The sequence below is a fragment of the Chlorocebus sabaeus genome, chromosome 12 (assembly GCF_047675955.1).
Source record: "Chlorocebus sabaeus isolate Y175 chromosome 12, mChlSab1.0.hap1, whole genome shotgun sequence".
In the NCBI taxonomy this organism is placed as follows: Eukaryota; Metazoa; Chordata; class Mammalia; order Primates; family Cercopithecidae; genus Chlorocebus; species Chlorocebus sabaeus.
The window spans coordinates 113,642,572-113,666,269 of NC_132915.1; the positions used below are offsets into that span (position 1 = coordinate 113,642,572).

The following is a 23,698-nucleotide window of genomic DNA, read 5'->3' on the forward strand; positions in this document are numbered from 1 at the left end:
AGTGGGCCAAGAGTTTCTGCTCCTTTCTATCAGGTGCTGGCAAGTCATCCTGCTCTGCTCTCCTCTCTTGCGAATGGGGGTGCCCAGCCCCGACGCTCCTCTAACTCAGGGTCTGTGTTCTTTGGGGTGTTTGACTCCAGGTCTGTGTGGGCCTCCAAAGCTCCCAGGTGCCTTCCGGGGAACTTTCTACTTGCCAAGAGTGAGCAGCTATGATATTTTCCCCCAATTTACAAGATAATCCTTCTGTGCAGCAGGCACCCTCCAGCATGACCCCCTAGCGGGTAGGAGTGGGCAGGGCTTCAGGCCAAACTGTCCTCTCTGGCGGAGGTCTCAGCTGCTCTGCTGGGGAACGCAGCAGAGGCTGTGACGCTAGCTCTGGGCACTCTGGAGGCGCTGGGTCCTCATGAGTCCTGTGTGCAGCCAGGTTGGGCTTGGCCGTTGCATGGGGCTGGGAGCGAGTTTACCAGGCTCTGTCTTCAGGCAAATACAAGCCAAGCATTGTGCACCCAGCACCCACAAACTGTGTCGCAGCCTAACCCTCGTCCCCAGAGAGGGTGTTCTGCAACTTGTGCCAAAGCCAAGAAGGACCAACAAACTTTTCTTTTTTAATATAAAAAGATCAATGAAAAATTTATTTATAAATTTTTCACGCTGGGCTACAAGTCAATATCGTACACTCAGAAATGTGCTGCACAAACTTTATCCAGTTAGAAGTGATCATCCCGTGACCCACACACAGCTTCGATATAAGCCTAGAAAGTCTTAACATTAATTAACATAATTAAAAAGGTATTTGCATCTAGAAAAAATATACAGAACTCCTTGTGGAGTAATCTGTGCCTCCATTTCAATGTCTGCTTGTTTCACTGACATTATCAATATATTCTTCTCACACAAAGTTTTATAAAAAGCCACGGAGGGCTGCCCGAATAGGACCAGCCACGCACAAAGGGCCTCCACCCACCTGTGTCCTCAAGTGCTCCCCATTTCTGCACGAAGGGTCAGCAGCACTTCCATGAAGGGGAAACCTCATTTAAATTTGAATAATTCAGCCTCCCTTTTATTTCTCAGGATCAAAACAACAAGGGGTGTGGGGCTGCATAGAAAACGAGCCACAGAAACCAGGAAGGGCGCCTTTCAGGACAGAAAGTGACGCAGGAGAACCTCCCCGGGCCCAGGTCTCGACGCGACCCCTCCCCCATGGCAGGATTTCGGATTCGAATGGAGTCCTCGAAGCTCTGGGAGGCTAAAAAGGGGCAAAATGGTCCTTCAATTCACTCAGCCATTAGCACGAGAGATTCACAGTCTTATAGGTATTTTATAAAAATATAAATATGGGTACACTCTGTTGCCTTCACAACGCTGGATACATCGCCCTTTAAAATTGGGTTTATAACCAAGATTCAAAAAATACACCTAAAACTTGGCTTAAAATATGTTAATATTTTATATTCTGTCATAAATGTTATGACATTTAATTGTGGCAAATCCATTTACTTTTTTTAAAAAAGTGTGCAACCGTTAACTATGATAGAACGCACTAGAAAAGGTAACGAACCTTCACCCCCCGTGTTCCCGCCACCCTCGAGCGCCAGCGAGCTTCCAGGATCCTGGGGAAACTGCAAAACAAGCCGGTTTGGGGGATGGTGGCCTCATCCAGGAGGGGCGGGGGAGAGGGGCCCTGGGGCTCCCAAAACTCACGGATTTGAGGGAGAGGGAGGAGGGAGGGGGAACAGAACGGGGGGGTAGTAGACGAGGGGAGAAGGGAAGAGGGAGGGACAGCACGGGAACACCATCAGGCTGGGCGGTATTTTCAGTGCAACCAAGAAATGGTAGACTCAAGTTTTTAGTTTTAAGACTAGAAAAAAATGCATTACTCCCCCCCATAACCACACTGACCACGCACAGTGTTTTCCAAACAAAAAAAACCAGGCGCACAAACTCCACCCACAAATGTACACACACAAGATAAATAGTTTAGAACACCAAGAACAGCGAACAGCAGAGCGTCTCCTCGGCCGTGCGCCAGCAGCGCGGACCGCGGACCTCGGGGCTGCTCCTCGGCGGCAGCCGGCATCCGCGCGTCCCGGGCCGGCTGGCGGGTCCTGCAGGCGGCGGCGGGGCGCTCCGAGTCCGCCTTCGGTCCCCGCCGCCCGCCTTTCACCTTCGGGAGAAAACATTTTGCGCAGAGGATCCGGTATCTCGGGATTCCGAACTTGCTGGTTGCGAGACTCAAATTTCAAAAGGGGCTGGAGCCCGCGCCCCGCCCCCACCCGCGAGGCGGCGGGCGGGCGGGGGCCGTGGGAAGCTGCTCCGGCCCGGCCGGACCCGGCTTGGCCGCGGGGAGGCGCTCGGCCGGCGGGGCTGCTGGACCCCGGGGCCGGGACGCACGCGCCGTATTCGCCGTGGCCGCGGGCCTTCTGACGGGGCCTGCGAGCCGGGGGCGCACCGAGGTAGTTGGCGGGAAGGTACAGCAGAGACGACGCGGGCGCAGGACCGGGGTCCGGGGTCCCGGCGAACATCACCGGCCGCTGGCCGCGTACTTGGCCTTGGTGATGAGATATAGCACGATGTCCTGGTGGCCGCCGAATGCGGCGATGTGCAGCGCGCTCCAGCCGTCGCGGTTGGCCAGGCGGATGTCGGCGCCGAACTTGACCAGCAGCTTCACGAGCTCCAGGTTGCCGTCGATGACCGACTGGTGCAGCGCCGTCTGGCCCTCGGGCCCGAACGAGTTCACGTTGAACTCGCAGTTGGTCATGTTCTGCAGTAGCGACTGCAGTTCCTGCGTGTTGCCCTTGCGCACAGCCTCCTGGAAGATGCGCTGCGTCTGAGGCGCGGAGCAGGTGGACAGCTCGGCCTGGCTCATGCTGCCGCCGGGCGCGGGCCGCGGGCCGGGCCGGGGCTCAGCGCGGGCGGCGGCTGCGGCGCGGACTCCCGGCTGTCTCGGGGCGCGCCTCGGCGCATGGAGGGCGCGGCGTCCCCGGGCCCCGCACGCCGCCTCTGGGCGCTCCGGGCGCTCGGGGCCGGGGGTCGCCGCCGCGGGGACCCCGCCGCATTCAGCCGCGCCCGGGTGGGCGACGGGGGCGCGCGCTCGGCTCGCGGGGGCCGGGCCCGGCCGGGGACGGCGGCGCCGCGCGGTCCCGGTCCCTGCTCGGTTCGGCTGCGGCTCCCACGCGGTTCCCAGGCGCCTCCCCACGCGCCGCAGCACTCGCTCGCCCGCCGCGCCGGGGCGCCTTTTACCTTCTTTATATTTGCATAACAATGGCAGCCCGTGACGCGCGCGCCGGCGGCCCTGGGATTGGGCCGCGCCCACGTGGGGGCGGGGCGTGGGCGGTGCCGGGCGCGGGGGTCCGGGGGCGGGTCCCGGCGGCGGCGCGCTTCGCGGCAGGGGGCGCTGGTCGCCGGCAGCGCCGGGGCGGGGGAGGCCAGGTGGCCGCCGGGGGGGTCCAGCTCCGTCGCTGCTGCCGTCCGCGCGCCCCCCGGGCGCTCAGCGTCTCTCCGCGGTCGTCCCGCCCCTTCTCCCTCCGGCCACCCGGGGAATTCCAAGCTCCCTGCGCAGCCAGACCCAGGCCTTGCCCGGTACCCGAGCGCGACCGCCAGGTGGCCCCGAGGGCGGCCTCTCTCGGGTAGGGGGTTCGCGGGCATCTCAGGCCCGTGGTGAGGGAGAGACCCCTCTGAGCGGAGAGGCGCGCGGCGACCCCGGCCAGCCTGCGCCTCCGGGCTCACCGTCCACGCGGGTGGCAACTCCAGGCCCTGACATGGGGCCCTCAGCCACGCGGGTTCTTCCCGCGCGCGGGCAGCCTCATGGCCGCCAGCACAACCTATGTGTGCCCCAACCGTACTGATGCGAGGGGCCTCCGGCCGGCCACCGCGCCTTCCATCGGCTGCCGGTGAAGGGGGTTCCGCTGTCCTCTCAGGAGGAAGCCCAGGGCGGGGGCGCAACGGGAGGGTCGGGACGGCGGCCTGCCTCCCTCTGCTGCCCACCCACCAGCATGCCGGACACATGGGTCCTGCCCAGGTGAGCAGGGCCAGGTGTGGCGCCAGGGCTGTCCCAAAAGGGAATTCTGAAACGCCTGGCTTCCAAACTATAAAACCCATTTTTATTGACCATTCTAACAATTGACCGGGAGGCACCAGCAGGGGAAGCACAGCGCATTTCCTCATTAGAGTTTTACAGTTTACAGCTCGCTGTGGTCGCTGGAAATTAAGGAGGAGTGATTCTCAGGCGCGGAGCAGGAGGCCAGGCAGGCCGGGGCTTGAATTCCTTCTGAAGCCAAACCGGGAATTCCGCGCAGGCAGCTCTGAGCTCGGGCTGGGGAGACCCCCCTGCCAGGCCTTGTCTGGGGACGCTCCGCCCGCCAGCCCCATGCCCCCACATCCGGCTCCCCACAGGGGTGTGTCCCCACCCCATGCTGTGCTTACACTGGCAGGAAAAACTGGGCAGGCCCGCTTCGGACCGACCCTGGCTGACTGGAGCAATGTCCTGCGCCCCTGGGGACCTCCTGGTGGCCTGGGAACCTCTGTCCCTCCAAGGCACAGCTTAGAGCTCACTCTGGTCTTCCTGGGGCCGCTGGTTCTGCTCAGCCCTCTCCCCTGGGCCTCACTGCTTCTCCCAGGAGCTCTTAAGGGGGCCACAGAGGGTGGGAGGGTGCTCCCCAATGTGCAGGTGGGGTCATAGTGGAGTCCCGGAGTAGGTCCCCAGCAGAACAGAGATGGACACTGTGGAGCCCAGGCCTGGGGCAGAGATGGCACGGCCCAGACTGCCATGCTCTGCTGGGCACTTTTGGCCTCTTGAGGAGGGGTAGCCGCTGGGCTGCCTGCTGGTCCTTGGTGCTGGTTGCGTCTCTGGACCTCAGACCAGGGCTGGGTGTGCAGGGCGCTCTGAGCTCACGGTCAGGACAGGAGCTCAGTCCTGTGCAGTGATGGGTTTTGTGCATCTGCCCAGGGTCCAGCCAGGCTAGACTGGCAAGAGACAGAGGGCATGACTGGGGGTGGGCGGAGCCCTTGGCACTCAGTGGGCACAGGGCCTCCCCTGGAAGGTGGGTGGTTTGCAAACAGGCCGAAGCCCAGGTGGGCTCAAGCCGGGCCTGGAGAAGGCATTTGGCTATGCTGTGGGCCAGGAGCAGGGCCTGGGAGAAAGTCCCGTCGACATCCGTGGCGGCGGCAAACAAAGGGGCCCTGTGTGAGCTCGGTGTGGGAACGCGGGGCCTCGCCACGGGCGTGAAATCGGCGGCGGCCGCTGGCGAGGGCCGGGCGGCGCAGGGACAGTGTGGCTGGTGTGGTGGCCCTGCGCGGCAGGAGCCGGGTCAGGCAGAGGTGGTGAGGTCCGCCACTGCAGTGTGTCTGTGGCCCAAGGTGGGTGCCCAGGCTCATCTGTGGGGCTCAGAGGCCAGCCACACCACACTGCCCACAGGGAGTTCGCTGAGTGGCCCTGGTTCTTGCTTCTCCACAGTGACTCCGAGCTCCCCTGGCCACACCCACGGCCCTGAAGCGGCTCCATTTGAGGATGGGAAGGGGGGAGGGGCCGGGGGGCAACAGCTCCGAGTCAGCACTTCCCGAATGTTTGCTGAGGGACATCCAAAAGGTGGACATCTGTTCCAAATGCTGGGACATGGGGGTCCACCTCCAGCCACCCAATGCTTGTGCTCGAGAGGACCCCTGGTGTTTGCTGGTGTTGCTTGGAGCCTTCTGCTGTCTGGGAGGCCCTGCCCTGGGACCCAGCGACAGGGCTCAGCTCCGACTGTGCAGCTGGGCCCTGTCCTTCCTCCCCTGCCTGTCCTGAGGATACTGGCCCGGGGGTGCCCTGCCTGTAACCCACCCGCCCCCAGAAGGCAACAGTGGGGCCCCTTCTCCCTGCAGGCACCCCCTTCCTTTCCTTCCCTGGAGGCTCAGAGCAGTGGGCAACATGGGGAGGGAGGTCCGTGCGGGGCGGCCAGCCCGCCTGGGAGGGCCTAGGGAGGACAGCGCAGAAGGGGCAGCTGGCCAGAGCTGGGCCGAGGCCTGCGGCCACCTTAAAGGCTCTGAGCGGGGAGGGAGGGTGGCGGGCAGTGGGGGCGGGGCTTCCAGCTAATTCATTAAAATGTGTCGGGAGCGTGGGAAAGAGGAGAGTGTTTCTTCCCAGCAGCCCAGACACCTGGTAGAAGGGCTGAGAGGATCGAGATCAAATAACAAACACTCAGCCTGGGCCAGCACAGGCCGCAGTGGAGGAAGGACGCCCGGGCAGGAACTGCCACAGACAATCCCTGCAACCGGTGGCTCCTGCCCACCAGGATGGCCGCTCAGGGCATGGCCTGGCACTGGCAGCCTCAGCCAGCCGGTCAGCCTGGTGTCTATCCCCTAGCCCAGGAAGCAGCCTGATGGGTGCTGACCCCCAGTGACTGAGGCTGGATTCCAGCACCTGGCCTGGGGTGGGGACTGAGCAGACAGCCTCACCCTCACCAAAGCCTGGGTCTGGGATGGACGCCGCAGAACCAGGCCGAGCCTGTGCTGGGTAGTGAGGGACGTGTGGAGGCGGAAGCATATGGCGCAGCACGGCCATGGTGGGCAGAGGCAGAGCCAGCCAGGAAGGACGGAGGATGCGTGGTTTCTGTCTCCTTGCGGCCTCTGCACCGCTTTGCCTGCCTCTGCCGAGAGCCAACAGCAGCACTCAGGCCTGCGTTGGGAGCAGTGTCTCCAGGATGCAGCCAGGCCGGGTGGAGGGTGGGTGCCCTCAGCCACTCCCTCTTAAACCCTGCCAGGGGCTGCCTCCTCAGGACAGGATGTGGAGCTGGGGTGCCCCTCCCAGAAGCAGATCCCAGTCCCAGAAGGCCCTGACCCTTTCCTGGGGTCCTGCTCTGCTCACCCTGATGCCCCCACCTGACAGGCTCAGGCCCTGCAGCTGCCCAACAGGTCAAGGGGGCAGGTCAAAACCGGACAGTTGGCTCTGACACAGGCCAGGCCCTCCCCGTCTCAGCCTCACCCTCCCCATCTGTGAAATGACACCCCTGCCGGGGTTGCTGGGGGCTGAAGGGGCTGGGCTGCAGTCCCTAGGGGTACCCAGGGGCAGTGGCCAGCCCTGGTGTGGCCGGGAACCCACAGGGAGGTCCTGGCTGGGCCAGTCCAGGGATGCCCAAGGCCTTCGCACCCGAAGCCTGCTCCTTACTCTGGGCAGAGGCGGCTACTTCTCCCCAGCCCCCAGGACCCTGCTGCCCGAGGCTTCCGCCCAACTCCTCGGCCAAATCTGAGCTGATTTCCGCTCCAGGCAGGAAGCAGAGGAAAGGGATGTGGGTGACGGGAGGGGGCACATTCCTGGGATGGCCCCTCCCTGGGCTCATCCTCCTCTCCCACCTCTGGGACCCCCTGCCCTCCCTGCTCCACTTGGCAGAGCACCCTCGGACCCTCAGGGTGGGCAGCAGTGGCTGCCTGGGCCTCAGCCTTCTCCCAGACAAGGGCAGCAGCAGCTGTGTTCAGACAGCTGTGAGGACGGAGACGTTGGTGCCCACGCATGCGGAGCCCTGGCCGTGGCTGGCTGCCCAGGTGCCTCTAGTGGGGCTGTGGCTGCCACTCTCCCACAGGGACCACACAGCCCTGACGGGGGTGATGGAGAGACCTTGTGGGTCCCACTGGGTTAGAGGTCCCAGCATCCTGGCCATCTGGAAACCCTCGTCTTCTTCCGACAGCTGCTCGGGTTGGGACCCCGCCTCGGTGTTCCCGGCGCTTGCTGGCACAAAGAGGGGCCCACGAGGGGTTTGTGGGGTGAGCATGAAACATGTGAGCAAGTCCACGGCCGTGGCCCCAGCAGTCGGGCACTTTCCATGTTTATTGTCTGGTTGTCCTCAGAAGGGACTGCTGGCCGGGCTGGGGGCTGGGCTCGGCTCACAGGGGCTGGGGGTGCTCTCCAGGACGTCTCGGAAGTGGGTGGCTACACGATCCAGGTGGGAGCCATCCCAGAAGACCTTTCCACAGCGCGTGCAGCAGTAGAAGTGCCGCAGGCCGGGGGTCCTCAGCACGCCCACCGGGACCCCTGCCAGCTGCAGCTGGGTGCCATTGGTCAGCATGTCGGGTGTCTCCGCCCGCAGGTCAGCCGCCTGCAGCCAGCGGCAGGGACGGTCATAGGTGCAGCTCCCAGGGGCTGCCTCTGGGGCTGGGCCTGGACAGATAGAAGTGGACTCCCTGAGCCCTCAGCCTTCGGGCACGGCCCCCAAGCTGCTCCCAGGGTGGCCCAGTTGGCGGCCCACGCTGAGCCCATGCTCACTCCTCAGCAGCTCCTCTTGCTACCTATCTGCTGACCTTGCCTCCTCCACTTCCTCCTCTGTGCCTACTTCTCCTATCGAGGGACCCCACCCCTCACCTTGTGGGCCCTAGGGCCCCCAAGAGCCCCACAGAGCCCCCAGAGAGCCCCCTTTGTCCAGCCGGGACCCAAGTCCCCTATTCTGGGGCAAGTCGGGTCTGTGGAGAAGCAGCTGTGTCCTTGGTGGGCGGTCCCGGGGCTCACCTGGCTCCTGCACCTCCTGGCTCTGGGTGGCCTTGTCACCTGTCAGTCAAGATGAGAACTGGTCTGGGACTGTCCTAGGGATGGGGCTTGGCAGCCACCAGGGTCCACGACGCAGCCATATGGCTGAGCACAGTGACCTCATGGTGTGCGGCCTCTTCACGCACACCCCAGCCTTCGAAGACGGCAGAGGGCAGGGGGCCAAGGAGCTGTGGTACCGGCCTGGTCCCCTCCCTTGGGAACTCACACCTCAGAAAGGTCTTGGGGCTCAAAGGTCCCTGGGAAACATGTTCTAGGCGCGAGATCTGCTGATTAGGGCTCTTGGGGGCCTGAGAACCGGCGGGCGGGGGCGGGGGCAGCGATGAGCAGATAAACCCACTGCCAGTGGTGAATTTCGAAATCAGCCAGCGCAAGGGCGGGCGGGTGGGCAGGGCCCAGGGACTGCCAGGCTCAGGGTCTGTTGGAGACCCTGGGAAGCGGCTCACGCTGGCCCTGTGAGGCCCCCCAGTCCCCAGTGAGATCCCAGGGTAGGCAGGGCCGGTATCCACCCAGGGGTCACCACAGGGCTGAGTGCACGATGGCCGAGGGAACACTGGCCAGCAGGTGGGAGAAGCGTCTGCCCTGCTCCTGTTGACCCTCGTAATTTGCTCAGCAAGCATTTCTCTACAGATGGCTCCGGATCAGCTACAGCCGGGGATGAATGCACGAGGCCCCCACCCCAGCCCCAGCTCCTCCTTGAAGCCCAGGAGGCCATGACCCTCCTCTGGCCTCCCTGCCTCACCCTCCCTGGCTGGCCCCAGCTCTTACCCCACAGTCCGTGTGACACTTGTCAGCCCATCCGGGTGTTGCCCACCACCCTGGGGCAGCGTGTGTGCCGTCATGTGCTGGGGCTCTGGCCTGAGTGTGCCTTTGCGAGCATCGGGGCCTGAGGTTGGAGGCTACCTCTGGCCTCACTCTCCGGGGTGTGCTCTGCTGGCTGCCTGGGGTGACAGTTGGTTGCTCCCCGTCCTCCTACCCTGAACTTGGACTGACCCTTTTTTTTTTTTTTTTTTTTTTTTTGAGACGGAGTCTCGCTCTGTCGCCAGGTTGGAGTCAGTGGTGCGATCTCAGCTCACTGCAAGCTCCGCCTCCCGGGTTCACGCCATTCTCCTGCCTCAGCCTCCCGAGTACCGAGTACCGGGGACTACAGGCGTCCGCCACCTCGCCCAGCTAATTTTTTTGTATTTTTAGTAGAGACGGGGCTTCACTGTGTTAGCCAGGATGGTCTCGATCTCCTGACCTCGTGATCCGCCCACCTTGGCCTCCCAAAGTGCTGGGATTACAGGCGTGAGCCACCGCACCCGCCCTGGACTGACCCCTTTCTATCCACCTCCATTCCCTTAGTTCCTGTGCCCGCCCCCGACTGAGGATGACCAGGAGCAGCACCCTCCACTCCCTCCCTGGGGCGCCTCCCTCCCGAGGGTGGGGGCCGGCAGTTCTAACAGTGCGGGGCGGCGGGCCATAGTTCCAGCCCTGGTGCAGATCTAAAACTGCAAAGTCCTTGGGTGGCCTGCACCCTCCACAGGGAGAGAAAGAAGCCCTCTGTCTAGTTTCACAGGCAGGGAAATGGGCTGCTGCACGTGTGTGTGTGCGTGTGTGTGTGTGCGTGCGCGCGCACTGCGTGCCTGGGCCCAGCAGAGAGAAGGAGGTGCACACCACTCCAGAGGGTCGCCGAGGGCCCTGGTGTTCTGATCTCCTGGTCTGCCACCGCACAGAAGGGAGCAGAGGCCATGTGGGCACCTGACCCTTGCTGTGCTTTTTCCACCTGTTGTCACCTGGCCGCCACCCTTATCTGAGAAAGCTCAGTGCTGGACAGGACAGGCCCCCTTCCCTGGCTACCCCAGCAAGTCAACCCATCCCAGGCCCCACAGACCCAGTGCCTGACCCTGATGCACTCACCTGAGCTCCTGGGCCCCTCGTGGCCGCTGAGCCACACGAGCTGCTTCATCATGTCCCTGGAGACCTTCAGGTACTGGTCACAGTTGCAGGCCTGGGGGCCAGAGGGGGTGCTGAGGCCCAGGCGGGGCTTCTCCAGGTGCCCCTACCCCAGCCCTGTGCTTGTTCCTCGAAGCTCTGGGTCTGGCCATGGGGTTTCACAGAGACAGATATTGGGTCCCCTCTTGTCCCCACGCATAGTCCTGTGGGGTTCAGGCCACACCGCCTCCTGGAAGCCCTCCCTGACTGCGCTGGCTTCTCGTGGGCCCTGGGAAGCCTCTTCTGTTTTTTGAGAACTTGTGGAACTCTCTGCCCAGCTACCCTCTCCAATCCCAGAACCCTCGAGGGCAGAACCAGGCCTGGGTCCCCTCCGGGCCACCTCAGCTGGGGTGTTGGACACATGGTCCAGCCTTAAAGGGTCAGCGTGGGCAGCCTCATAGTTGCCCCAACCCTTGACCTGTCCATTTCCGAATCCACATTTTTCTGATACCTGTGCCTGCCACTGCCTTGGGGCGGGTGTGGCCCTGAAAGTGGCGGGGAGCTAGAGCAAAACTACTTTGTGCCTTGTCCAGGGCATACAACGGGCCCCCGTGCCTGTACCGTTTTTTTTTTTTTTTTTTGAGACGGGGTCTCACTGTCACCCAGGCTGGAGTGTAGTGGCACAATCACAGCTCACTGCAGCCAGAAACTCCAGGGCTCAAATGAGCCTCCCACATCAGCCTCCTGAGTAGCACACCACCATACTCAGCTAACTTTTGTATGTTTTGTAGAGATGAGGTCTCACTGTATTGCCCAGGCTGGTCTTGAACTCCTGGGCTCAAGTGATCCACCATCCTGGCTTTCCCAAAGTGCTAGGATTCCAGGTGTGTGCCACACCCAGCCCCTCCGGGTGGTTTCTGAGTATGACCAACCTGCCAGGCTTACTGTGATGCTGGGGGCGGGGCAGGGAGGCCGGGACCAGCTTACACCCCGAGTCATGACTTGGAGGGGGATGCACCGCCTTCCCAGTGGTCACTTCCTGGACAAGGAGACGGGTTGAATCCCCAGGACTCCCCAGGCAACACCAGGAGGGGGCTGGGTGCCCACTGGGAGCCAGGTCCCAGGCAGGCACCCGCAGGTCCTGTGAAGGTGTGGCCTTCCCATCACAGCCCTTCTGATGTCAGAGCACCCTGGGGAGGAGGTGGGGCTCCCAGGCCACCTGTACGGGGGAGCAGGGAAGAGGAGGCCGAGATCCATGGTCACATGGCTATTCCAGGACTCCTCCCCATGCAGGGGCTTTGGGTGAGCCCCGGATGACATGGCTGCCGCAGGCAGGTGGCCTCGAGGCCCCTGGAGCCTCTGGGTGTGGCCATGTTGGGGGCACTGGCCCTGTCCCACATGCTGTCTTCCCCTGGGCCTTTCGACAGTAGGAGGCTGCACTACCTGCTTCCAGCATTGTAGCTCCCACCAGTTCAGAGGCCGGAGGCTGGAGGTGGTGGACAGGTGGGGCTCTTCTGCTAGGAGACCCAGGCTGGGCTAGGGAGACAGGACCTTCCCTTCCTCTTCCCCTAGCTCCCATCTCTCCCACCAGGAAGCTCCTTGTGCCATGATGGCAGGTCCTGTAACCCGGTCTCTGGGCCCAGCCCAGATCTGGGTCCAGCGGGCTTCCTGGGCAGGTGTGCAGGTGGAGAGCCCTGGTTGCAGGTCTGGTTGGGAAGGGCTGAGAACAAGCAGGTGGTCTGCCCTCCACAGAGTCCCACTCTGCACTGTGCAGGCCACCTGCAGGGACAGTGCCAGTGGGTGTGGGAGGGGCAGCGAGGGTGCAGCATGGGCTCCCCACGCCCCCAAGTCCTCCACATGGGGTCTGGGGCCTTCCCAGGACCTAGGCCAGGTGCGCACGCCTGGGCGTGGCCAGCCAGCTCGTGCTGAGTCACCGGGTGCCGTCAGTGAGGGCCTGGCCCAACCCTCGGGAACCACCGGTGCTGGTTTTCCCACGGCTGCTGCCCGCTGTGGGCCTTGTTGTCACCCACAAGGCCCTGGGAGGCCCTGCCCCGGCCAGGGCTGGAAAAGCCGGTTCTGGGCCCGCTTGCTGCGCCCGCCCTTGGCCCTGGGCTCCCCAGCCACAGGGGGGCCTGGCACTGAGGGCCTCCCTGTCCATCTGTCCACTCCAGGGCCAGCAGCCCTTGCTGGACTGACTGCCCTGGGCGGGTGGCTGCCATGGGCTGAGGGAGGCTATGGCTCTGCCCTTGTGAGTGGGGCTGGTGGCCCAGCACACGTCTGGCCTTCAGACGGTGATTGTCCACCTGAGACCACCTAACTGATACCCTGAGACCCGTCCCCCAGCACTCGGGCTCTGAGAGCCTCTGCCCTCCCATTTTGAAGAAAAGGGGCTTCTGAGGGCTTCCTCAGTCGCAGGGCACTTGGCGGGCCAGGACCCCATGCCAAGGTTCTCACGCCACCTCCCTCCATCAGTGTGGGACACACAGAGGCCCACTCCAGGGTGCCGTTAGATCTGGGCAGAGACGAGTGGGGCCTGACAAGGACCCTGAGCAGAGGCCAAGGCTGGGGGCCCAGAGCAGCACAGCGGGGCGCCTGCGCACCTCCACCCCTCCCCCCAGTCTGAGAGCCCAAGGGCAGGCAGCCGCCGCCCCCAGAACCTCACTGGGAGGGAGGGGTGGGAGGGCCCAGGCGAATGGGGGGCAGGACTGGCTGGGAAGGCTCCCAGCTACCTGCCCAGGATCCCCCGTGTGCCTGGTTCCCACGCTCCTCAGCCACTGGGTGCCAACAGCGCTGTACCAGCCCTGACACAGGGCACTTCCGCCCGGGAACGTGCGGGCCGGGCCATGAGCCTGTGGGCGTGTGGCTGCCTCCTGGGGACCGGGCCACCAGCCAGGCTGTCCTGGGAATGTTGAGGCCTATGGACCCACAGCCAGGTGGGTCTGAGTGGATGTCCACCCTCCAGGGCCCTCTCCTCTCCAGGCCCAAGGAGGAGTGAGGGAAAGAGCTGGTCAGTCACTGCCCCAGAGCTGGCCGTCTGGGGATGCGCACCCAGGACCAAGGCAGAGGCCAAGATGTGTTACGGGTGGGGTGGGCAGGTAGGAGGGTCTGTTCCCAGGGTTTGGGGGCTCTGAGCATCAAAGCTGGGAGCCACAGCCACAAGTGGGCCCAATTCCCAGCCCCACTACCAAGGGAGTGACCATAGCTGAAGGAGCCAGAGCTGGGCCACAGAAGGTGCCTTCAGCAGTGTCTGTGTGCCCACCTGACCGGGTGCCCACCTGTCCTGGTGCCCACTTGGGTACGGGGTCACACCCACTGCCCCAGGCTGCAGGCCTGCACGTGTGCCAGCCTATGCATCCCAAGCAATCGGTGGCTGGGGCACAGGTGTGGTGAGGGAGGACTGGGCGCTCCCAGGCAGACAGGGCTCGGCAGCTGCACATAACCCCTGCACACAACACCCCTGGCCCCACATATCCCTGAGGTCTTGGGTCTTGACAAGTGGGGGGTTGAGGGAAAGAGGCAGGCAAGACATGAGCCCGGGACCTGCCAGGGCCAGAGCATGTGGGGAACCCGTGTCCTGGGGTGCAGGGCAGCAGGCAGTGGCCTGTTGGGTTGGGAGCCTGGGAAGGGAGCTCTGCTCCTCCAAGAGACTGGGCCGGATGTCTGCTGGGCCTGGGCCGAGGTGACCTGAGCATCCGTCCTGCATGCTGGCCACCCTGGGGATTCCCACAGCCCCTGTTCTCCCGGCCCAGTGGAGCTCAGGTTCCACCACCAGGCTGGGAATGATCCCAGGTCCTTGGGTGATCTGACCTGAGGGGTTTCTGCTCTGTGCCCAAGCCCAGCTAGACACTGACCCCCTGAGAAGGTGAGGTGAGGGGGTGAGGGTGGCAGGGGCCTCTTTGGGGCCTCCTGTTTCTGAGCAAAGAGCAAGCTTGTTGTAACCTCAGCCCTGGCCTGTTTCCTGCGCTCCTCCCTCTGGGCCCCATGGTGGGTGTGAGAGGTGGGGTCCGTCGGGCTGGGGCCTGGCCTGGGTGGAACTCCTGCAGGAGATGCCAACCTGGGATTTCCAACCCTGCAGGCAGGTCCAGGAGGAGTCAAGGCCTAAGGCCACCAGGCAGGGCGATGGGGGTGCAGGAGCACACTCTGAAGCAACAGGACATTTCTGCTCATTTAGAACTGGGCAAATGGCAAGGCATGAAAGAGCAAAGATAAAATCTCACTCCGTCCCACTACCTGCCACGCGGAAGGGCACCCAGCACCTTCCCTGGACAGGCCTCTGCATGGCAAGGGCTGTGTGCTGAGATCCCCACATCGGGAAGAGGGGTGCTGGTGGGGGTCTCCAGTGTGCCGTCCCAGGGTGGACGTTGCACATTTGGTCCCTGGCAAGCCCCTGGGCGGGTCCTGAGGCCCCCAGGTCAGCTGTGCACTCTGACCTCCCCTAGAGCTGCCCAACAGATGGTGGGGCCTGGGGTGTGGGCCTGACACCTTGCTGGACAGGGCGAGCCAGCGACCCAGGAAGAAGCAATCAGGCGCCAACCTGCCCGCTGAGGCCTGGGTCTGGCCCACACCTCATCTTCCCACGCTGTCCCCAGAGTGCCTTGCAGCCCTGGGCTGCCCGCCCCAAAGGTGACCCGACACTGTCCCCTGCTGTGGCCCTGTGAGCCTCCTCAGAGAGAAGGGAGCTGTGAGCTCACCAAAAGAACCTGGCCAGCCCCGGCACTGACTTTCCACTGGAGACAGCGCTGGGGTGGACGGAAGGCCGAGCCCCAGGCCCCTGGGGAGGTGTGTGCAGCCGGGGATAGCGGCCGTCTTTTGGGAAGCTTTTAAAACCCAGTCCATCCCCTTGAAGCAAGCTGGTAACCACCCCCTCGGTGACCCCCGCCCTAATGTCCCGGGAGTGTCGAGCCTGTGACTGAGGATGGCAGCCCTGGAGAGGCCTCGCCCCTGCCCCCTTGCCCCTTGCCCCCCCGCCCCCAGGGCCCTGGAAGGGCAGTTCCCACGAGCCCCAGCCCCTCCCCCACCCAGCCACTGCCCCGTCCCCTTTGTGTGGTCAGGACAATGTCTCCACAGACAGCGTGGGGGATGGGCCTCGGGCAGTGTGGGCGGTGAGAGGGTCCCCGGGGGTCGGGACAACTGGGCCCACAGCCCTCACCCCAGAGCCCCCAAAAGTCAGGGCCCTGAGTGTGGGAGAGGAGTGAAAGGGCACGTGAGTCTCCAGAGGCCGGGTCTAGGCACACGTGCGCGACAGCCAGCCCCTGGTGTGCTTGGAGACATCGCTCATAAGCACAGGGATGGGGCGTCTGCGTACGGCTGGGTGTCAGGGTGTGAGCCAGGAAGCGTGTTACTCCCTGTGTCACTGCGTGGACACGGAGGACACGCGGCCGCCTGTGTCAGGGTCTCTACTTCCTGCAGCTGCCTCGGAATGGGCCGCCTGGAGCCACCGGCCCTGCCTGGCCCACCGGGCTGCCCCCAAGGCTTGCTTATCGGGGTGGGGGCTGGCACCTGGCAGTGGGGTCCCCATCCGGCACCTTGCCCTCCTTGGCCCAGCACCCCTCTGCACAGGTCACCCCAGACCAGGTTCCCGTGAGGGGCCCCAGCCTTTCCCTGGGCACCCTCCGACCAGGCTTTCAGGCCTAGGCCACCCCACCCTGTGCCCCCCGACCTTGGTGTCCAGGCCTGGGGCTTGGCTGTCTTTGCCCACCTCCTCCCAGCCTGCACCCCCACCGCCCAAAAGACCACGTGTGTGAGCCCTGACCCACTGGCAGCTCTGAAGCCTGTGGCCCCAGCCCGAGGCGTCCGGCAGCCCTCAGGGTGTGTCCCCTGTTCCAGCACACTTGGGGGTCCCTGGTTGACCCCGTCCAGGAGGGCTGGGGGTGAGCCACAGGGCCTGGCACTGGGTCTCCCACTCACATGGGATGGTCAGCGCCCACCCCGGGGGAGGCGGCTGCAGGACACAAAGCCCTGGAACATGAATTTCAGATCAAGTGCAGGATACGTTTTTATATGAAAAAACGATCGTTTTCTGAAATTCTCCTTAGCAAGCGCCTGTTTGTCAGATTCCCTGGCCTGCCCTGGGCGGGCAGGAGGAATAAAAACGGTCGAGAGTCCCAGACTCCACTCCCCACCCAGACCCGAGCGCTCCCACCTGCCCTGGGTCAAACCAAACAGAAGCCGGGCCACGCAGGCTCCCAACACCATGCCCTGGGCCTCAGGCTCTCTCCAGGGGCTCCAGGGCGCCCCCACACCGTCCCCATCCCGGGAGGTGGCAGCGCCCCCATCCCCCTCGCTGTAGCCCCCTCCTGTCTCCGAGCCTCCCAAGGAGAGTCCCCCTTCTCCCCCTGCCCGGGGCTCCAGAGCTTCCCCTCCCCCTTTGCCCCCCAGCTCTCGTCCCCTCCCCCGGCCCCCCCAGCCTCGGCGGGGCGCGGCGCGCTGGCTTTCCCAGACGGGGGAGGGGCGGCGGCCGTGAGAACCCGCCGGGCCGGGCCGCGTGGGAAAGTGGGAGGAGGGGCGGCGGAGGGCGGGGCGCGCCTGGGAACGGCCCCCGCCCCCGCGGCCGGCCTTTGAAACGGCCACTCAGGGCGCCCGGCGGAGATTCAAAAGCAAACGGCCGCCCGCCCGCGGCCTTCCCGCGCCTGCCTGCCTGGGGGACCCCGCCCGCCCGCCCGTCCAGGGTCGCAGGGGCGCGTGGTGGGGCCGAGACCTCCTCCTTCCCAGGGACCGCGGGGTCGCTGGGGGACTCAGCTCCCCGCCCACAGAAGGGGGTGAGCCCGCGCGCCCCGGCCGTGCCCGTTCCAACCAATGGGGCCGAGCCCGGCAGCAGGTGGCAGGCCCTGAACCCGCCCCAAGCGGCCCTGGGCCGACCCTCGTAGCTCCCAGTGTCCAGGAGACAGGGCCCCGAATACTCTCTAGGAGCGGTGATGGTCCCGCCATCGACTGGGGGACTTCCTGGAGGAAGCGACATCTAAGCTGGGGCCTGGCAGGCCAGGGGGAGATGGAGGCTGCTCCGGGCTGCAGCGGCCGGCAGACAGCAGAGTGGGGCGAGGGCCCCGGGCTGGGCAGGGTAGAGCCGCTGGGGGCCGAGTCTAAGAGGAGGCCGCGGTGGGAGCCGGTGGGAGCCGCGTGGGCTGCTAGAGCCTGGGAACCACGCCCCGCGCGGGGGCCTGGGTGTGACGGGCCTGCCTGGATGGAAGGGGAGTGGCCCGTTCAGCCCACCCTGCTCCGGTCCTTCCAGGGGAGCTCGATGTGGGAGGGGCACGTTGTGGGATCTTCAGAGGAGTTGGGGAGCTGGGCAGGGACTCCTTCTCCTCTCCCCACCTCAGCAAACCCATGTCATGAGGTGCAGGGGTGCAGGGGGCAGCTCTCCTGCTCAGCCTGACAGGGCGGCCCAGGTCATTCTCTGAGCCTGGCGGGCCTGGAAGGATGGGAAGGGAAGGGTCAGGAGACCCCAGCTGGCCTGTGAGAAGGCTGAGGCTCAGGAGAGGCAGCCCTGCCTCTGTAGCTGCAGCCCGGGGAGGCAGCCCCAGGAGTGCACCTGCCAGCCCGCCCAGGGCCTCTCCTGTCAGGTGGGAGAAACGTGGCCAACGGACACAGACCCTACCTTGTCACCCTGAGGATCTCCCCAGGACTCCCTTCCTTGAACCTGGCCATGGCCGGTCCCTCCTGTGTGCACCCTGACACCCCGAGGCCAGCCTGCCCACCCCATCCATCCAGGCTGAGTGGAGAGTGGGGCTGCAGGAGCCAGGCCCAGGGGCCACCTGAGGAGGGGCGGTGGGGCCTCAGTGTGCTGTGTGGCCCTCTAGTCCTCAGGCACTGCCTCAGGAACCTGTGGTCCACAGGCCGGTGGGTCCAGGTCCTCCATCCCCAGGGGCCATCTCTTGGGAACTCAGGCTGGGCTCTGACTGAGACCCACGGCTTTTCTGGAAGGCTGCTAAGAAAGGGAGGGACGAGGGGGCATTGGGGCCTTCTGGAGGGTCCCCAGCCCACAAGGCTGTGGGGAGGTGGTGTGGGTGGCCTCCTGGGGGAACCAGCTGGGCTCCTGGCTGACCACCCTCCTGTCAGCCCTGGGGGCTGCACTAAGTCCCCTCAGGTGCCATCATCCCCTCTTTGTCCCCAGCCTGGGGGTCGTGCTAGGCCCACCAGCTACTGAAACTTGCCCTGCAGTTCCACGCCCTGGCTGGAGGGCCCGTCTTCCTCCAGAGCTCTGGGGCTGGGCCCCTTCCGCCACCTTGTGAGCAGGGAGGAGGTCCTTCTGTACCCTGCGTGCCTGTGTGACATGGGGGTGCCGAGCGTGGGAATGGGGTCTAGGCTGAGGCGGACGGAGCCTGGGAGGGGTGGGGTCTGCTGTACCTCTTCCTGTCTGTCCCTCTGTCCATCAGCTGAGCACAGAGAATGTGAGGGTCTCCAGGCCCATGGCAGGAGTGGGCAGCACTGGGGCCCCCAGGCTGGATCTTGGGTCTGGGCTCTGAAGCCCCTGTCAGGGCAGGCTCCAGGTGCTGCGTGTGAATGCTGGGGGCAGCCGCCCTTCGGCCCACTCCATCCTCTCCACGAGAACCCCCTCTTGGACCACCCTCCCCAGGGTCCCTGCCCAGCACTGCAGGGCTTCCCAGGCGCCCATGAGCTGGGACCCGGCTGCCACACCCCCCTCACCCCCCCCACAATGGCCAGCTCTGCCCGGGAGCCCTTGGAGGCAGGGGTCACCACAGCCTCCTGGGATGCCCGCTTCTGAGGGGCTGACGCCACTGTTTCAGGACATGTCCCTGTGGGGGCTGCAGCCTGCTCCCCAACCATGCTAGGGGGGTGGGGACTGGGGACAGTAAAAATAGATGGTATGCCTGGCCATGTCAGGGGTTCATGGTGAGGGTTTTTTTTTTAAGCTGGAGCTTCTTTGATAAAATATTTTCCCATGGTAGACGGCGCTGGGAATGTTCCCCGTCCCCACTCTGCCCCAGAGGGCACGGCCCCGCCCTCTACTTGAGACCTGCGGCCCCTGTGGCTCCTGTGGGTGGGCCGGTGGGCCATCCTCGATCGAGGGGAGCCCCTCCCTGCCTGACTCAAGGGCAGGCGTGGGCAGATGCTACCAGAAAGCCGGCACCAGCAACGCCAGCACCCAGGAGTCCCACTGCTCGGGGTCCCTGCTGAGTGGTGGGGCCGGCAGTGGCCACAGACCCCTGACCAGGTCCCTGGCCCAGCTTTGGGCTCAATCACGAGTGCCGTTGCTCACTCCCTGCTGTGTGCCCACCGTGCCACCCAGAGAGCACCCCAGCCTCGCTCTGGGAACCCTGCATGTTGAGTGGGCTTTCCCTCCGGGAATGGCACCAAAATAGCAGAAGGAAGAAGAAAATGGAAAGTCAGCCCGCGGCAGGCGCTCTCCAGGGAGCTGGGGGACAGCGGAGGCTGTGAGCCTCAGATCCTGTGACCGAGCCCAGAGCCAGGCCCCGTGGGCAGCTCCAGGGTGAAAGGCCGATCTCTCTGATCTGTGCTGCCGCGTCAGCCTGAGCGTGCCGCTCTCTGCTGGCTGGTGATGGCCAGCAGCCCTCTGGTGTCCGGATGGGTCATAGCCAGCCCAGCCCTGCACGGTGGCCTCGGGGGCAGGACTGGGTCTGCAGTTGCATGGAGCCGGGCCCGCGTGGTCCCTGGTCCCGGCCTCCATTGTTTTACCAATGCCCACCTCTTTGGCCCTGAGGATGGGCCTCCCTTCACCTCTGGGGTAGGGATGGGGCAGCCAGTGTGTGGGGTGGCCGACCAGTGGTGTTCCCAGCTGCCCACTCAGGCCAAGCTCCCAGGGTTCAGCTGGGAGCATGGAGGCTGCAATGCTGTTGGAGTGGGTGGTGGGAACGTGGCCTGAGCCTGCCCAGCCCTAGGAAGAACTTTCTAGAGCACATGGTCATCATGGACATGTGGCCTGGGGCCCTGGCCCTCCAGGCTCTGAGCTCCTCTCGGGACTCCAGAGCCAAGGAGGCAGGTGTGCACGTGGGACCCTGGGCTGCAGGCATTGGGCCACCGGCCGGCTGAGGCACTTGTGCAAAGCAAACTCCATTCTCCCACCCTACCTGGAACCTGGAAGGCCAGGTTCAAATGTAGACATCTCAGCTTCTCAGAGACCCCTTTCTTGCCCTCCTGGCCCCATCACACTGGCCCTGCGGGACCCTTGTGCACAGGGCGCCTCTCTCCCAACAGCTCTCTGTCACCTGCCCAAGGGCTCCCTGCTAGGGCCCAACAGGGTCCCCAGCCCTGACGCGCCTCCCTCCCACCTGGGCTCCCACCTGACGCGGCACGTGGCCCATACACATGGGGCTCTGCACAGACCAGCACCCCCTCCCCTGCCAGCCCTGCACCGGGGGTTCGGGCTCTGGTGTGGCTGCCAGCATATGCTCTGCTCCCAGGCTGGGGCGGGAAGGGGGAACGCATGGTTCTCTCCTCACCGTGCACTACCCAGCATCTGTGGGATATGCACACACAGAGACGCATGTATCTGCAGGGCCCCCGGCCGTGCAGTCCGTGGGGCCGAGGCAGCTCACCCGCCCCTTTCCCACATCCTGCCCCCACACAGAGGGGTTGCCACAGGTGGCAGGTCGCTGCCTAGGGCTGCAGCCAGGGCTTAGGGTACCCTCCAGGCCGAACTCCCCGCTGGCTGTTTGCAGTCTCTGAGACCCAGATGCTCCCTCCCTCAATGCCTTGGTCCTGGGCGGCTGGCGCTGCCCTCTCTGGCCTGGACACTTGCTGGTCCCCAACGGAAGTGCAGCTCTGGCCTTAGCCCCTCCCAGGCCTGCTCTGCCTGCAGTCCCCCTGGGCCTGGCGCTCCTGCTTGCCACAGCAGGGGCACCCTGGAGGCTGCAGGGTGTGAGTGGTAGAGTGGCATCAGCAGCCTGGAGCTGCCAGTAGCCAGCAAAGAGGCAGGGCGGACATGGGACAGGGTGGCCCCCACCTGCTCAGTCTCTGTAGCCCCCCATCCCATCCGCTCCGCCAGGCCAAAGTCCGCCCTTCTGCCTCACACCCTGGACGCCCTTCTCCATGCAGGGCTTGGCGGCCCCTCTGCGCCTGGCCTGGGTCCTCAGAGGCGCTCCCCAGCACCCGGCTGCCCAGGGCTCCAGCAGGGGCTTCCTCCCAGCGACCCAACTTCCTGTTTTCTCAAGAAAATGCAGCAGCCGATTCTGAACAGCTCATTAACATGCCTCCCCAGGCGTCCCGGACATCCTGGGGTCTTTACAGCGTTTGCTGGCCTGAGCACAGACAAAGAGAGGCAGCGGACGCGGTTCCTGCTGCCCCTGGAGCCCAAGGCTGAAGGAGAGGCCCCTGGAGCACACTTCCTTGCCACCTGAGGCAGAGCCGTGGGGTCAGAGGGTCAGACTGCACCCCAGGCCAGGGGCAGTGGGAGGTCCAGGGGCCTGTGTGTTCAGGTGCCTGGCCGGCTGCAGATCTGAGCCAGAGCTTTCCCTCTTTCCTTCCTGCATCAGTCCCCGCTGGCCCAGCCTGAGGCTGTGGGGGCAGAAGGGCGGTAGCAGAAGGCCCAGGCCTGCATCTGTCCCTGCTCAGCCAGGTGGGTGCCCCTGAGGACCATGGGGTGGAGCGGAGCTCAGGGCCCCTCCCTGCCCAGCCCAGGCACCAGCAGAGACCCTGGCAGTGGCCTCCATGAGGGGATCTCCCTCCATGAGGGAGTCCGAAAACCTCCCCCCAAAATTAGGCTTGGGAGGCTGGGATTACTCAGGCCTGTAATCCCAGCACTTTGGGAGGCTGAGGCAGGAGGATCACCTGAGGTCAAGAGTTCAAGACCAGCCTGACCAACATGGTGAAACCCCATCTCTACAAAAATACAAAAATTAGCCGTCCATGGTGGTGGGCGTCTGTAATCCCAGCTACTCCGGAGCCTGAGGTGGGAGAATCGCTTGAACCTGGCAGACGGAGGCTGCAGTGAGCTGAGACTGCACCACTACACTCCAGCCGGGGTGATGGAGTGAGACTCCATCACCCCCAAAAAACCCCAGGAAACAAAACTGAGCGTGGTGGAGCAGCCCTGACCTGCTGCTCTGGGCGGAATATTGATGTGGCCCTAACTCCGGAACGTTCTGGAAGCAGCCCATACCCTCCACCAGGAGCTGCCGAGAGCCAGCACAGCCCACAGTCCCCCTGCTCCCATGTTGCCCACGGAGACCTCGGCACCTGGCATGGACGGGCAAAAGGCGGCATCAACTCCCCCTCAGCCTGGCCATGCCCAGGTGCCCAGTGAGTTCAAGCCAGTCGGTGTGGGGGACGGCAAGCTTGGACAGTGCAGCCCTGGGCAGGTGGGCTTAGCTCAGTCCCCCACTGGGGACAGGAGAGGAGGGAGAGAGGTGAGCTGAGCTTTGGTGCCCCCACCAGCCTCCGCTATGGCTCTCCACCGAGGTGCGGCAGTTCCCACTCAGGGGTTCTGTTGCCCAGACCTTGCTAGACGTCACCAAGCAGACGCAGGCTGCTCTGTGTGTTGCCTTTGGAAAGTGGTGGGACCCGCCCAACCCGAAGAGGCTTCCACAATTTCTCTCGATTCCTTTCAGAAACCCCATGGGAGCTGGAGGGAATTCCCCAAATCCCAACCAGTGCCTGATGGGAGCTGTCCCCGTGGCCATGCCGGCTTGCACTAGGGACGCTCCGCTGGCGCCTCACCCCGGACCCAGCAGGGACGCTCCGCCGGCGCCTCACCCCAGACCCAGCAGGGACGCTCCGCCGGCGCCTCACCCCGGACTGCAGCAGCCCCCCAAGGCATGTGGGTGTCTGGGTGGAGGTGGGAGCAAGAGGGTTGCTCGTGGTCCTGGCTCCCATGAGCAGAGCAGAGGGTGTGGCAGGTGCCTCTGCCGTCCGCCACTGTCTGGGGGGCCCACCTCCCTGGACACCCCCGTAGCTCCGGATCTTGTGCTAGCCCGAGGTAGGACGGGGTGCACAGGACCCACCTGGCAGCGGCTGAAGATGTCTGCGTGGGTGACGCGCACATTGAAATGCTTGAGCACAGCCTTAGCCTGCTGCTGGGCCTTCAGGGAGCAGTCGACCGAGAGGCAGCGCCCAGCCCCGACCTGGGCCCGGAGCTGCAAAGACACGGTTCAGGTACTGAAGGGCAGTGCAGAGCCCAGCACCTTCCCGGGCCCAGCCTCTCTCCACCAGCATGGGGCAGGAGCCTTCTCTTGGCCCACCAGGCGTACGGCAGAGGCGCGGGGGGCCGGCTCCATGGCAAGCTGATTCTGAGCTGGGGGTGGCCGAGAAGCTGGGGGCTTGGGAAGATGGGGCTCAGGCCCACTGAGCTCATCTGTGGGA

The 23,698-nt window shown here is 64.5% G+C and overlaps 2 protein-coding genes across 8 annotated transcripts in view; both read right to left on the bottom strand.

The window, feature by feature from the left end:
- Positions 1–584: 584 nt before the first annotated feature.
- Positions 585–3,212, bottom strand: NRARP (NOTCH regulated ankyrin repeat protein). Its single transcript, XM_008005482.3, has one exon. The coding sequence runs from the start codon at positions 2,864–2,866 to the stop codon at positions 2,522–2,524; it is 345 nt and encodes a 114-aa protein (XP_008003673.1). The 5' UTR covers positions 2,867–3,212; the 3' UTR covers positions 585–2,521.
- Positions 3,213–7,760: 4,548 nt separating this feature from the next.
- EXD3 (exonuclease 3'-5' domain containing 3) overlaps positions 7,761–23,698 on the bottom strand; it is a 120,027-nt gene continuing 104,089 nt past the window's right edge. For 5 of the 7 annotated variants that reach the window (XM_008005466.3, XM_073022119.1, XM_073022120.1 and 2 more), the window contains 4 exons: positions 23,341–23,472; positions 10,409–10,499; positions 8,474–8,512; positions 7,761–8,128 (listed from right to left, as the gene is read on the bottom strand). In XM_008005466.3, the coding sequence (XP_008003657.3) occupies positions 7,815–8,128; positions 8,474–8,512; positions 10,409–10,499; positions 23,341–23,472 (576 nt within the window). In that variant the 3' untranslated portion in view covers positions 7,761–7,814. Of the gene's footprint in view, positions 8,129–8,329; positions 8,513–10,408; positions 10,500–23,340; positions 23,473–23,698 lie in introns of all 7 variants that reach the window. The other 2 variants (XM_073022123.1, XM_073022122.1) reach the window with 2 other exon arrangements.